Genomic DNA, 14,455 nt, shown 5'->3' with positions numbered 1-14,455 from the left:
TTCATCAAGCGTAGCTAATTAACATCAACATTTATGACCAGACTAATTCCATGATTGGATGTCACCTCTGCAAGTGTGTGTGTGTGGACTTCCTTTTTAAAGCACTGTTGGTCTCCCTTCTAGATTGGCGGCACAGAGGAGTATACGATCTGCCAGGGCATCAAGTCAGGCAGGATCACCAAGCCTGTGGTGAGCTGGTGCATCGGGACCTGTGCCACCATGTTCTCCTCAGAGGTGAGTGTGATGGGAAGAGTTGGGGGGGGGGTTGAAGTCATTGGATTGATATCACAGAGACTTGCAGGGCAGGCATACTGGAAGAAGGGGTCTGGTTTAGAGGTCGACCGATTATGATTTTTCAACGCCGATACCAATTATTGGAGGACCAAAAAAAGCCGATACCAATTAATCGTCTGTTTAAAAAATTTAAGTATTTATATATATGTGTTTCACCTTATGACATCCAGTGGAACAGCCACTTTACAAATATATATGTGTATACATGTAATAATGAATGAACACTTATTTTAACTTTAATATAATACATCAATAAAATCAATTTAGTCTCAAATAAATAATGAAACATGTTCAATTTGTTTTAAATAATGCAAAAACAAAGTGTTGGAGAAGAAAGTAAAAGTGCAATATGTGCCATGTAAAAAAAACTAACGTTTAAGTTTCTTGCTCAGAACATGAACATATGAAATCTGGTGGTTCCTTTTAACATGAGTCTTCAATATTCCCAGTTAAAAGGTTTTAGGTTGTAGGGCAGCATCTGGCCACAGTGTATTTCCTAATAGTTGTAAATGTTTATCTTCTGTTTGCTTGAACTACTGTATTTTAATAATGAATTGTTATGATTATGTTATGACTATTTCTCTCTATACCATTTGTATTTCATATACCTTTGACTATTGGATGTTCTTATAGGCACTATAGTATTGCCAGTCTAATCTCGGGAGTTGATGGGCTTGAAGTCATAAACAGCGCAATGCTTGAAGCAAAGCGAAGAGCTGCTGGCAAATGCAGGAAAGTGCTGTTTGAATGAATGCTTACGAGCCTGCTGCTGCCTACTACCGCTCAGACTGCTCTTTCAAATCATAGACTTAATTATAATATAATAACACACAGAAATACGAGCCTTAGGTCATTTAATATGGTCAAATACGGAAACTATCGTTTCGAAAACAAAACGTTTATTCTTTCAGTGAAATACGGAACCGTGCTGTATTTATCTAAAGGGTGGCATCCCTAAGTCTAAATATTCTTGTTACATTGCACAACCTTCAATGCTATGTCATAATTATGTACAATTATGGCAAATGAATTGCTGTCTTTGTTAGAAAGAATTGGTCTTCACACAGTTTGCAACGAGCCAGGCGGCCCAAACTGCTGCATACACCCTGACTCTGTTTACACTGAACACAAGGGAAGTGACACAATTTCCCTAGTAGAAAATAAATTCATGTTAGCAGGCAATATTAACCAAATATGCAGGTTTAAAAATATATATTTGTGTATTGATTTTAAAGAAAGGCATTGATGTTTATGGTACATTGGTGCAACGATGGTGCTTTTTTTTGCGAATGTGCTTGTTAAATCACCACCCGTTTGGCGAAGTAGGCTGTGATTCGATAAATGAACAGGCACCGCATTGATTTATATGCAACGCAGGACAAGCTAGATAAACTAGTAATATCATCAACCATGTGTAGTTAACTAGTGATTATGTTAAAATTGATTGTTTATTTATAAGCTAAGTTCAATGCTAGCTAGCAACTTACCTTGGCCCCTTGCTACGCTCGCGTAACAGGTAGTCAGCTTGCCACGCAGTCTCCTCGTACAGTGCAATGTAATCGGTGTCCAAAAATGCTGATTACCGATTTATGATCACTTGAAATCGGTCCTAATTACTCGGCCATTCCCATTAATCGGTCGACCTCTAGTCTGGTTATGGGGTTGGTGACTGTCTGCTATGATATGCTGACCCGGTCTGTCACCTGTAGGTCCAGTTTGGTCATGCTGGAGCGTGTGCCAACCAGGCCTCAGAGACAGCCGTGGCCAAGAACCTGGCTCTGAAGGAGGCCGGAGCCTTCGTACCCAAGAGCTTTGACGAGCTGGGAGATGTCATCAAGTCAGTGCAGAAAATCACACACTGATATGATTTAGAAAAACATACATCCAAGCCACAACATAAGATTGACAGTTTTTTAATAAATGTACAAAAGCACTGATGTGATTTTGAAGTTTCCCATCCTCATGTACAGATCAGTGTATGACGACCTCGTTGGCACAGGAGTCATCGTTCCAGCTATGGAGGTGCCCCCTCCCACGGTGCCAATGGACTACTCCTGGGCCCGGGTGAGTAATGACAACCAGTCAGTGCCACGCTAGCTCATGTCCCCTGTGAGTTAAGCGGTGAATCAGGATCTCTTATTGGCTCTGGACAATGCTATTGACTTCCATATAAGGCAAACTTCACTGAACCGCATCAGACTGTGTTAAACTGAAACAGATGGAGAGCAATTGGAGGGTGTGGTGACTCCCTCCCTCTCTCTTTATCCCTCTATGCTGTAGGAGCTGGGTCTGATCCGTAAGCCAGCCTCCTTTATGACCAGTATCTGTGATGAGCGGGGCCAGGAGCTCATCTACGCTGGAATGCCCATCACTGAGGTGTTCAAGTCGGAGATGGGCCTGGGAGGAACCTTGGGACTCCTCTGGTTCCAGAGGAGGTACACGTCTGTCCCCCAAAACATAAACCGTGAAACAGTCAATAATCATAATACTGCCATTGTTCACATAAAACATACACTATTGTAATTGAATTTGAATACAATTCTATGTCTCTGTGTTCCTCCCTCCTCCTTGCCCCAAGGCTGCCCAGTTATGCTGCCAAGTTCATTGAGATGTGTCTGATGGTGACTGCTGACCATGGTCCTGCCGTCTCCGGTGCCCACAACACCATCGTCTGTGCCCGTGCTGGCAAAGACCTCATCTCTAGCCTCACCTCTGGCCTGCTCACCATCGTAAGAACATAGTCAAGTCAACCTCGACATTCTTAGGCCCACTCCAACCAGCAGAGTATTCTCTTCTGAAGATAATGCCTCTAATTAATTGAGCTTTGGTAGTTGACATGTGTCTCTATTTGAGTGTTTCTTTCTGTATGTGTGATTTCCAGGGGGACCGGTTCGGAGGGGCCCTGGATGCTGCAGCCAAGCAGTTCAGCAAGGCGTTTGACAGTGGCATGTTGCCCATGGAGTTTGTCAATAAGATGAAGAAGGAGGGCAACCTGATCATGGGCATCGGACACAGAGTCAAGTCGGTGAGCACCGTCCCTGTGTCTCTGTTTGGATACCATGTCTTTCATATTTTTTACTGTGTGTGTGTGTGTGTGTGTGCTTCAGATCAACAACCCAGACATGCGGGTGCAGATCCTGAAGGACTTTGTGAAGAAGAACTTCCCCTCCACCCAGCTGTTGGACTACGCCATGGATGTAGAGAAGATCACCACCGCCAAGGTACTAACCCTGTCATCCTCTCCTGCACCCTGGATCACCCCACTGGGATCATCTGTTCTAAACCATGTCTTCTCTCTCTGCTGCGGTTTCAGAAACCCAACCTGATCCTGAATGTGGACGGTTTCATCGGAGTAGCCTTTGTGGACCTGCTCAGGAACTGTGGTGGATTTACAAGGTAAATCCTATGCTATTTAACTCCAGTCAATGACATTCTATACAATGCAACTGTACTACTGTGTCTGGGTCATCCGGGCTGTCCTTTTGTTGGCCTTTGCCTACATTCAGTGTTGCATCAACTCACCATTGTCCCCCGGTGTTTGTCTTCTCCCTCAGGGACGAGGCTGATGAGTTTGTGGAGATCGGAGCGCTGAATGGAATCTTTGTCCTGGGGCGAAGCATGGGCTTCATCGGTGAGTTTGGGGTCAGTGGTCATGACCCTGATGAATTTGACCCCTAGAAATGGTAATGGGTAAGGGGCTGTGATGTAAGGAGCGGAGGATACGCAATATGATATTGCTCAAATTGGAAACTTACCTACGCTTCTACTTCTCCCTCAGGACACTACCTGGATCAGAAGAGGCTGAAACAGGGTCTGTACCGTCACCCTTGGGACGACATCTCCTACGTTCTCCCCGAACACATGTCCATGTAACCACGGAAACCAGGCCATGGACCCCCGTTACCCCACCATCGCACCCTAACCACCACCCTCACCTTTACTGTGTTCTGTCAGCCCCAAGTGGTGGGAGAACAACGATGAGGACTGATATTATTATAGATGTCTTTACAACAGTAATAAGGACAACCCTTTTTTTTTTTTTTTTTTTTATTAATACAGTTTCAGTTTTTTTTAATCCGTTAGCTGATCAAACATGCTGCAACCCCGTTAATAATAGAAAGGCCTGCAAAACTGTGAAGGTGCACTCAGATGTGTATGAGTCTGCTAGAGAGATCAAGCAAGCTGCAGATAATGAGAAAAGAGGCACATTCATTAGTTGACCCTTAACCCTATAGTGTGTGAGTGCAGTTAATGCAATTCTCTTCCCAAGATTACCAGTAGTGATACAGATGATTGTCTTCCTATTTACTGCTATTACTACAACTACAGCTTCTATACTACACCTATGCCTACAGTGAAGTACGTTGATGAGACTGTATCTCCCACTATCATCTCTCTCCATAAACCAAGCATGTGTCTGTGTATCACAGACTTCCTGTGTGTTGCTGTGCAGTTCTCTTTCTTGTGTGTTGGTGCCATATTAAAAATCATACGCTTTTTATCAGGGGTGACCCGTAGTGCAACAATACTAGCTACTGGTTTACAGTTATATAGCTTTATTTATGTATAGATGTTTTAACAGCCGAGTAAATAAATGTAATGGAAAGTATTAGCATTTTGATGTATTGTAAAATGCCCATGAAACAGTTGTTTTTAAACCATAAGATATGTCGCTTGGTCTGTAAATACAGTGAAAAGCTCATCCTCTGTCCCAAACAGAACGGTGCCCAGGATGGCAAAGGTACCATAGAATGCAGCATTATTTAACTGAATGTTACTAGCTAAACCAGCTCCATTGTGACCGGCTATTTCTCGTAAGCTGTATCTGTCCGTACCACTTGTGTTGTCATGTTAACACAATTTGTTTGACCTAATGTAATGTGAACTGAGCGTGCCTCTGTAGAGATGTGTCGTAATATATTTTCAGAACGGTGTGACTGCGTATATTAAAGATGACCCATTGGAACATAGCTCTGTCTGGTTCTTCCATAAAATACATGTGGTATATAATTTTAATAGTTTCACTGTATCGTACTCCATCCATCAGTTTATTAAACCATTGGTTCAAACCCGATACATTAATATCATCCAATAACAACAGACGACGTAGTGGCCTATCTTCGTTTACTCAAACAGTGCAGATGAGGGTCTTACTAGACGACTATAGAGCTTATTCTTCAGACCTATGTCCTGTTTTATGTGCTCTGGGGGTGTCATTTCTGTACATTCATGGCAAAGTGATTCTACTCCCTTATGTAACAGAGCGGGACTATGTATTGGCCTTGCCCTTTTATATGAAAGAACATCCATCACATTAAATGAATGGAAACCTCCATGTGTAGCTTCCATTCAGGTCATTCAGACACCCACTCAGAGAAGGCGAATTGATGATACCCTAATTTGGCAGAGAAAGCTGAGGTTGAAGAAGCACAAAAGCTTCTCCTGTCAGCCACAAGTGAGTGGGAGGGGCTTTACGACACACGCCGAGCAGTAACGCCTTGCATCCACTGCGCATGTCAGTAATTCCGTCTGTGTTTTGAGTTTATGTATGTGTGTCTGCGTGTGTGTCCTTTCCCACACGAGTTTACTGCAATTCCGAATTCTTACAACCACCGCCAGAATGGCAGCTGCACCCCCGAAACCAGACGACTCTAGCCGGGGTAGTAGCGGTAGCAGCACGCCCAGTGTCCTTGTCGGGGACGGGGACACTGAAGAGGCCGAGGATTTCACCTCCTCTTCCCACTGCACAGAGCTTTCTCGGCGGCAAAACGAACAGAGGAAACAGGGATTGTTCTGCGACGTGACGCTGGCCTTCAGCAGTGGGGCGGCAACCGGGAATGTTCAGAGCTGTGAGCTTTCCGCTCACCGTTCTGTACTGGCCGCGGCTACGGACTATTTCACGCCGTTGCTGGGAGGACAGTTCTCCGAGTCGCTGTCGGGTCGTGTTGAGTTGAAGGAATGGAGCGCTGAATTGGGACCAGACCCGGAGACGGTGGAGAGTGTCATTCAGTACATGTACATCGGAGAAATACGTGTGAGCACCTGCAATGTGCATGAAGTGTTAGAGCTTGCTGACAGGTTTGTTTACAATTTACATTAGTGTTCATTTTAATGTGCATAATCCATTTAATCGCCACATGCTAATACTTGATTATTTGTATGTAGTTCAGCGACATAATGATGTTGTTTTGGCTTCCTGGAGGTGTCACAAGCATATTGGTTAGGGTTTAGGGTCGGGACGTCCCATGAGTCCCGGATAGCACTGACCATCCTGTAACCTGTCAACCCTGAATTTGAGTGTGCTGAGTTAATGGGTGGCATAAATGGCCTTGCCAATGTTTGTTTCTCATGTTCTGTTATTGTGTGTTTTGGCTGCAGGTTCCTGCTGCTGCATCTGAAGGAGTTCTGTGGGGAGTTCTTGAAGAAGAAGCTGAGCCTGGCCAACTGTGTTGCGGTGCACAGCCTGGCCCACATGTACACCCTGGACCAGCTGGCTCTGCGGGCCGCAGACATGATCCGACGCAATTTCCACAAGGTCATCCAGGACGAGGAGTTCTACACCCTGCCCTTCCACCTGGTGAGGGACTGGCTGTCTGACGCAGAGATCACGGTGGACGAGGAAGAGGTGCTGTTTGAGGCTGTGGTGAAGTGGGTCCAGAGGAACACAGAACAGCGGGGGAGGTACTTTGAGGAGTTGTTCCGTCTCCTCCGGCTACCCCAGATTAAGCCCACCTGTCTGACGCGTGTGGTGAAGAATGAGGCACTGGTGGCGGCCAACGAGGCCTGTCTCCGCCTGGTGTCCGATGCCGTGGAGGGCCACGCCATACGCTGTGAGAACCTCAAGTCAGCTGACCTGGAGTTCTGGTCGTCCTACATGGCCTCCTTCCAGCCGCGCTTCGGCCAGAACATGGACGTGATCATGGTGGTGGGCGGGGTGTCGGAGGGGGGTGACTACCTGAGTGAATGTGTGGGTTACTTCATCTACGAGGACCGCTGGGTTAACCTGCCCCACATCCACAACCACCTGGATGGCCACGCCATCGCCACCACAGAGTCCCACATCTACGTAGCGGGATCCATGGAACCGGGCTTCGCCAAGACCGTGGAGCGCTACAACCCCAACCGCAACACCTGGGAACAGGTGAGCAACCTGACCACACGTAAACACTCCTTTGGTCTCACCTGTATCAAAGATATCCTGTATAGCATCGGTGGCCACGGCAACTTCAGCCCCGGCTTCAAGGACGTGAGCGTGTACGAGCCTGAGCCGGACAAGTGGCACAACCTGGAGTCGGCGCCCAAGATCCTGCGGGACGTGAAGGCGGTGAGCGTGGAGGACCGCTACGTATATGTGACGGCGCGCACGCCGGTGGACACAGACAACGAGGACGGGCTGAAGACGGTCACCACACGTTACGACACAGAGAGCCGCCAGTGGCAGGATGTGGACTCCCTGCCGCTCATAGACAACTACTGTGTGTTCCAGATGGCCGTAGCCTCCACCAACTTCTACCACACGGCCTCGTGCTGCCCTAAGAGCTACACGGTGCGGGACGAGGCTGCCAAGCAGAAGATCAGCTCCCACATATCAGACGAAATTCTGGAGAGCTTGCCGCCTGAGGTCACCAGCGTCGAGGGCGCCGCCATCTGCCACTTCGACGAGGACGTGTTTGTGATCGGCGGCTGGAAGAACAGCGATGACGTGGACAAGCAGTACCGCAAAGAGGCCTACCGCTACTCTGCCGAAAGGAAGCGCTGGATGTTGCTGCCGCCCATGCCCCAGCCACGCTGCCGCGCCACCGCCTGCCACGTGCGAATCCCCTACCGCTTCCTGTACGGCTGCCAGCGCTACCCCATGCCCCAGAACCTGGCCCGCCAGCGGGACCGTATGCAGCAGATGCAGCAGCTACACCGGCGCACCCTCACCCTGCGCAGGCAGCTGCAGTCTCAGATCGAGTGCTGAGCTATCGCAACCCCTGTCTGTCCATCACATCCACACCAGTGGGGGAGCAGCCCAGTCCAGCTCCAAGCCCCAAACATCCCCTGGCAGCCATCGTCATCAACCCCCACCCATAACCTGCTGGAGCAGCGGCTCCTATGTTGCTCATGTTGGTTCTCTTTCAAGAGAACTCTGTGCCAGATCATCAGGTTGAGACTATGGTGTTGGTTGAGACTATGGTGTTCAAGGCTGGGAGATGTGGGAGGGATGTGACTCTGTGCTGGCCAGGTGTTAGTCTATGTGGGGAGGACAGGCTGAATGTTACAAATGTGAATAGAGTGTTGTACAGTGACCAACATCGGACTACACTACGTATGTATGTCAGGCACAGGTGATGTTTGTCTTTTTATACATGCATATAGTATATAGTTGTATATGTATACTTTTATTATATATAAATATTTTCTGTCCCCCTTTTATGCTTATATGATGTAGGCAATGTGACCCTTCAATAAGGCAGAATCTATATTCCTCCAATCCAATGTGTTTAGTGAAGTCAGTCGCTCTCTATGACATTCCATCAGGACACTGACAGTCTCTCCATGCAAATATCATTCATACATGCATGCATACATACATACATACATACATACATACATACATACATACATACACTCTGTCCAGCTGTAGGGTCGGGACAGTACCAGTATTGCGATACTCGTTAGTGTCGTGGCAAGTGAACGTAACACGAAGCAGATTTAACTTTGTTAGTAAAACAAACATTTTATGTCATCCAGAGTCACATTTCTTTTTCCAAGCTATAGCACACAATATGTTACATACAGCAGGTTATTAAAGGACCTACGGGTTCGGTCTGTTTCGTGTATTCATTTTTGCCATGGAAAAATGATTGCCATACTGGTGTCATCCTGGCCCTACCAGTCAGTCGGACCAAACCCTTACCGATGCCTGATGGCTTTTCTGTGCTTTATACTAGCCTCATCTGAATGGCTCCGCTTGTTGTTATTATAGCTTTGATACAGTAGCTCAACATGAATGAAAGGAGAATGGTCTTATATTTATTATCAGATCTACGGTCCAATCAAGAGTGGACAACTTAATTAGTGATTTACCATCACTATCTATGTGGGCTGTGGTTTTCCCCTGTTTCCTTAATGGAGCGCAGTAAATTAGACTTCTCTCCTCCCCTGGTTGCTTATTACTGACGATCGATAGTGTATTTCTTTGAGCAGTCAGTGCAGAGAGGGGTAGTCAAGAGAGAAATCTCCCATGTGGCATCAGTTAGAAAGATAAGAAGTTGGAAAAGAGATGGTGGGAGTCTGAGACAGATGGGGAGAGTTTATTCATCCATCCCCATTCTCTTAATTAGACTCGTGTGCACCCATCCGTCTGCAAGAGTGATGGTCATCATTCTGTTCATGTCTGAGTCTTGTGGAAAATTCTCATTGTCAGTGTTTTCTGACAGGTATCTTAATTTAAATATTTTTCATTGCTTTTTAAAAAAATTTTTTACCCAATTGGTAGTTACAGTCTTGTCTCATCTCTGCAACTCCCACAGGAGTCGCTAGTGCGCGATGAGACAAGGACATCCCTGCCGGCCAAATCCTCTCCTAGCACTACGATGCAGTGTCTTAGACCGCTTTTGGCACTCGGACGGCCCCTTAATGAACCAGTCTTAACTTGGTAACATTCCATTGATCATTTGAAATTCCAGCAACCATTCTGTTGAATTATTCTTCAGTCTTCTGCTCGTCACATTCCTGTTGGTAGGAACATTGTGTAGAAGGACCTAGGTGGGAGTTTATGAATGTTTCTCTTCTTATTTTGTCTGCATTGGTTTTATTGAGTTTAATGGCTGGAGGGTGTGGTTCCGATGGGGGACTTGATTACGTGTGTGTCTGCGTATGGTAAAGAATGCTGGACAAAGCTGGTGAAAAGCATGCTTCGTAGTGCACTTGTCTACCCCTTAATCAGTTTGTAATATTTAAGTCCGAGTGGGTTTACCTGTCATATTTGTCTTCAGACATGGCCGATTTGTATTTTCTTTTCTTTTAATTGATCATTGAATCCAACACCAGCCGATAATCTATTCTGTTCCCATGTGAGAAAATATGTACACTACAGTGATTTGCATAGTAAACCAAAATGAATGTGATGTGAAGTGTGAGGGGGCCCTGTTGCTGTACCTCAGGCTTATTCAGGGGTTCATCTGAGAGATCCTGCCACATTGGTGTATGTTCTCCTCACCCTCCAAAGTCGGTCAGATGAGCTGTATAGACCAGTGGTTCCCAACCAGGGGTACTAGGCCTATCCACAGGGGGTACTTGAAAAGACTGAGTCCATAGGGTTAGTGGTAAAATGCACAGGGGGGGGGGGATGGGGGGATTCCGGGCAGAGCAAAATTCAGTTGGTGGTAACCAAAAAAGATGGTGAACCACTGGTATAGACTAGAGGGTATCCTTATGTTACTGAGCGGAATGACAATATCAACAATATCAAGGTGAATGTGTTGCCATTGAGTTCAAGAGTTCATTGATTGTTATAAGCACTATCCCTGAAGCTCATTTATAACGTAAAGCACTATAATTTTGAGAATGCAATGAAAGTGTATTTCCTCAGTTTTGTTCCTCTTACATAGCATTTGAAAGAATATTATTGACATATGTAGGCAATATATATTTTGCTTTGCATGTGGCCGTCTGGCATTGTGTCAATATATTGGATGTAAAAAAAAAAAGAATGCTGATGTCATCACTTGCAATTAAAATGGCTATTTTTTTAATACAACCTTGGTTTCCCATCCATCTTGTGTAAGGGGTTATCTAAATTCTGAATGTCATTTTGGTCAATATTATTGGGCCGTTTTCAAGACTAGCTTTATATACATCTGTCTTTTCCTTGGGTGGAATGTTCTCCTCCAACGTGACAACCTCCTTTTTTAAATTCTTTATTTTAATTTTTTACAAAGCATAGAGAATGACAGAGAAAGTATCCCAATATAGCATCTGTGAGAGCATGGGCAGTGTCATTGGGGCAATCTCCATGTTTAAGTAGTCCATTTTCTTCTTCACAATTGGCTGATCCCTCCTGATGACCATGAGGGATCAGCCAATAATGTTGGAAGTCCCACTAGGTTGACAACATTAAAATGTTGGAAGCCCTCGATGGCGCTGCCAATTCTAAAACAGCCTTTTGGCCACTAGAGGCCTCTACATGGACATTAAACAGTGCTATGTACTATGCACAGAGTCATTGGGCATGAGCCAAGCACAGTTACAAATTCAGTACAGTCAATCTTCCCTTCTACTAACACAGTAGAAAAAGAATAGTACAATCACCCTTGCAGATGCAATAAGAAATATAGACATTTATATATGTATATGGGATTTCCTCTGGGACATGCAGTAGTGGATTTATTTGCGCATGATAAATGCCAGTGGTAAGTGGGATACGGTGGGCAGGAAGGGGTCAGGGTGGGGGATAGGGGCGAGGGGGCGTCACACAGACAGGATGCTGTTGGAAGCGGAGAGCTTCAGCTCTTCCCGGGGGGACTGGAGGGAGTCCCGGGGGGCTGCGTACTGGGCCACGTTGGGCAGCCCGTGCACCACGCAGCAGCTGAGGGCACTGCGGAAGATGCCCATGTCGTGGGCGTCGTACCACTCCTCTGTTTTCTCGTCATAGCACTCCACGTTGAAGGTAGTGGTGAAGCCATTGAAGCCCCCCACCACGAACAGGAGGTCGTCCACCACCTCAATGCCAAAGTTGCTGCGCGGGTTGAACATGGTGGGCACCGTGCGCCATGTGTTGGTCAGCGGGTTGTAGGCCTCAGCGTTACGCAGGCGGTTAGCCCCATCGAAGCCGCCGACCTGGGAGAGGACAGGGAACTTGAGTCAAATATTTCTTTTAACTTTCAGCTCTTACTGAATAAGGTGCTGAAATGCATTGTGCCTGTGAATGTTCTGCTCACCGCATAGACCTGCTCCGCATAGGCGATGACCCCCACACCACTGCGCCTGCTTCTCATGGGGGCGGTCAGAGTCCACTGGTTGGTCTGGGGGCTGTAACTCTCTGCTGTGAACAAACACTCATTCCCATTGAAGCCACCACAGATGTACACCTAGAGAAAAGATCATGCCAACATTTTATTAGCAGAAGTCATTATCCATCATGAAGTTCTCTCCCAGGTCCCTCTGTTCCGCTCACCTTGCCATGTAGTGTGGTAGCACTGGCATCACTCCTCTGCTCATGCATGGGTGCAATCAGTGTCCACTGATTAGTCTCAGGCTCATAACACTCAGCGGTGTTCAGTCGTACATAACCATCAAAGCCACCCATGGCATAGATACAGCCATCCAGCACCGCCACACTGACGTAGCAGCGCCGCGAGTGCATGGGGGCCACCTGGTGCCAGGTCCGTGTGACAGGGTTGAACTTACGTACACTGTTAAAGTAGTCAACACTGTCAAAGCCACCCACACAGTAGACAAAGCCATTGAGGTAAGCAGCTCCATGGTAGGCTCGAGGGCTCTCCTCCTCCCGGGTCACATTCACCCACCGGTCAGCCCGTGCATCATACGCCTCAATGCCATTGGTGGGGCTGCCACCGCTCCAGCCACCGATGGCCAATAGAATGGCATAAGGCAGACGTGGGCGGGTCAGAGGGTTGCGGAAGTCAGTGTTGGAGGGCCCGTTCATGTTCAGGTCGTACATGGCCTTCAGGGCACTGATGATGATAGGCTTGCAGTCATCATTGTCCTTCACCAGGGTATTGTTCTTCACGTTGTTCATGAAGTAGTCGGCTGTCATCAAGGACATGCGGACCTAAGCACACAGACACAGACAGACAGACGTGTGGTTAGCAGTTGACTAGCCCGACACCCAAACTTACAAAAGTTATCCAACAGTAAAACATTGACACTATTGTTCACCTCTCACCTTGGGCAGCAGCACAGAGACGTGGGCCTTGCGGTCCTGAGGCGAGTGGTTGATCCAGCGTAGGACCGCCTCAAACACAACATCCTCCTGCTTCACATTCAGGTCGTCCTTCTCGATGATGTCACAGAGCTGTGCCAGAGAGAGCTCCATGAACTCCTCTGAGAAACGCACCATCTCAAAGTGGTGCAGGATGAAGAGGTAGGCCCGGCGGCGCAGATCAGGGCAGGAGTAGAAGTCCGCAAACTTGCAGATGCCGATGCAGTTCTGCAGACAGAGCTGGGCCTCCAGATAGTCGCAGCAGGCCCTCACGATCCCCAGGATGCAGAACTGGTCTGCAGCCGCCAGGAGTGGTTCTACATTCTCTGCAGTCACAGGCACGGAACGTGTGTAGGCATACTCGATGATCAGGCGCATCATGTCTGGGTTCACACCAGGAATGCTGTAGACCCGCTTCTCGACGTTGTTCCAGCCGCTTGTGAAGAGCGCACTGTGGGTCAAGGGTCAGGGGTTATAATAATACAGGGAGATAGAAACATCATCAAGGACTCAATATTCTTCTCACTACAGCATTGCAATTGAACAAAGTTCCTCAGGACTCCCCAAAAGTAACTAATAATTACAGAGAGTTGGACCAAGTCAGAGATACCATAAATCAACGAAGTTCTCGCATTCTCATTCAAAGCCAGAATGGGAATGTCGTCTGGCCAGCACATCCCAACCCAACCTATCCCAACCAGGGTTAGCTACTCACCGGAAGTATGAGCTGCATCCACAAAGGATGTTCTTGTGGGCATTGAACTCGATGCCATTGACTTTGATGACCACATCACAGAGTTTTCCCTCGAGACGTAGCTCGTTAAAGATTGTACAGGTCATAGCACTCATTTTCCTCTCCATGTTGCATCTTTGAAATTTGATGGAGGTGGCCGTCTCTTCCAGTTCATTCATTCTTTGCGTAATAAATCTATTATAAACTATATTTAATGGGGTTTTGCTAGCTCTTCGGCTTAGACATTTAGCTGGTTTACTACGGCAGCTGTGTTCATCTAAGGATTGTGAATTGTGAACGTTCCACTTATATTATGTTCCAAAGTTGTTCATTATTACATCACAGCGATGAGCAAATGGAATCAGAGCATCAGCCTCACTTGTCATAAAAAGTTTGTGTTTCATATGATCTATCTGATTTATATGCCTACTGATCGTACAGTGAATGTGTAACAGTCATTTAACACTCATATTTGACATTACATAATACATGTTATT

General features: G+C 46.7%; 3 protein-coding genes across 3 annotated transcripts in view; 2 read left to right on the top strand and 1 right to left on the bottom strand.

The window, feature by feature from the left end:
* Positions 1–5,264, top strand: part of LOC115110263 (ATP-citrate synthase) — a 30,846-nt gene extending 25,582 nt beyond the window's left edge. The window contains exons 19-28 of the mRNA XM_065010076.1: positions 124–234; positions 2,004–2,131; positions 2,265–2,358; positions 2,575–2,729; positions 2,873–3,023; positions 3,176–3,319; positions 3,402–3,515; positions 3,608–3,690; positions 3,849–3,925; positions 4,073–5,264. Coding sequence (XP_064866148.1) covers positions 124–234; positions 2,004–2,131; positions 2,265–2,358; positions 2,575–2,729; positions 2,873–3,023; positions 3,176–3,319; positions 3,402–3,515; positions 3,608–3,690; positions 3,849–3,925; positions 4,073–4,167 — 1,152 coding nt within the window. The 3' untranslated portion in view covers positions 4,168–5,264. The remainder of the gene's footprint in view (positions 1–123; positions 235–2,003; positions 2,132–2,264; positions 2,359–2,574; positions 2,730–2,872; positions 3,024–3,175; positions 3,320–3,401; positions 3,516–3,607; positions 3,691–3,848; positions 3,926–4,072) is intronic.
* A 505-nt stretch (positions 5,265–5,769) lies between these two features.
* On the top strand, positions 5,770–11,041 carry LOC115110264 (kelch-like protein 11). The gene is made up of 2 exons (XM_029635767.2): positions 5,770–6,372; positions 6,673–11,041. The coding sequence occupies exons 1-2, from the start codon at positions 5,843–5,845 to the stop codon at positions 8,255–8,257; spliced, it is 2,115 nt and encodes a 704-aa protein (XP_029491627.1). The 5' UTR covers positions 5,770–5,842; the 3' UTR covers positions 8,258–11,041.
* Positions 11,042–11,272: 231 nt separating this feature from the next.
* LOC115110269 (kelch-like protein 10) lies at positions 11,273–14,137 on the bottom strand. The gene is made up of 5 exons (XM_029635771.2): positions 13,941–14,137; positions 13,190–13,676; positions 12,458–13,075; positions 12,222–12,371; positions 11,273–12,120 (listed from the first exon to the last, which is right to left on the bottom strand). Exons 1-5 carry the CDS (start codon positions 14,135–14,137, stop codon positions 11,752–11,754), a joined length of 1,821 nt encoding a protein of 606 aa, XP_029491631.2. The 3' UTR covers positions 11,273–11,751.
* Between the last annotated feature and the right edge of the window lie 318 nt (positions 14,138–14,455).

The sequence above is a fragment of the Oncorhynchus nerka genome, linkage group LG26 (assembly GCF_034236695.1).
Source record: "Oncorhynchus nerka isolate Pitt River linkage group LG26, Oner_Uvic_2.0, whole genome shotgun sequence".
NCBI classification, from domain to species: Eukaryota; Metazoa; Chordata; class Actinopteri; order Salmoniformes; family Salmonidae; genus Oncorhynchus; species Oncorhynchus nerka.
This window is presented reverse-complemented; position numbering and strand designations above follow the sequence as displayed.

Bases quoted from the DNA above. Each gene is read 5' to 3' on its own strand.
- LOC115110264 (XM_029635767.2), top strand. From the start codon at position 5,843: ATGTGTGTCTGCGTGTGTGTCCTTTCCCACACGAGTTTACTGCAATTC. The intron at 6,373-6,672 runs GTTTGTTTACAA...TTTTGGCTGCAG, and splicing joins GTGTTAGAGCTTGCTGACAG to GTTCCTGCTGCTGCATCTGA.
- LOC115110269 (XM_029635771.2), bottom strand. From the start codon at position 14,137: ATGAATGAACTGGAAGAGACGGCCACCTCCATCAAATTTCAAAGATGC. The intron at 13,076-13,189 runs GTGAGAGGTGAA...CTGTGTGCTTAG, and splicing joins TCTCTGTGCTGCTGCCCAAG to GTCCGCATGTCCTTGATGAC. The intron at 12,121-12,221 runs GTGAGCAGAACA...GTCCTCTCCCAG, and splicing joins ATGCGGAGCAGGTCTATGCG to GTCGGCGGCTTCGATGGGGC.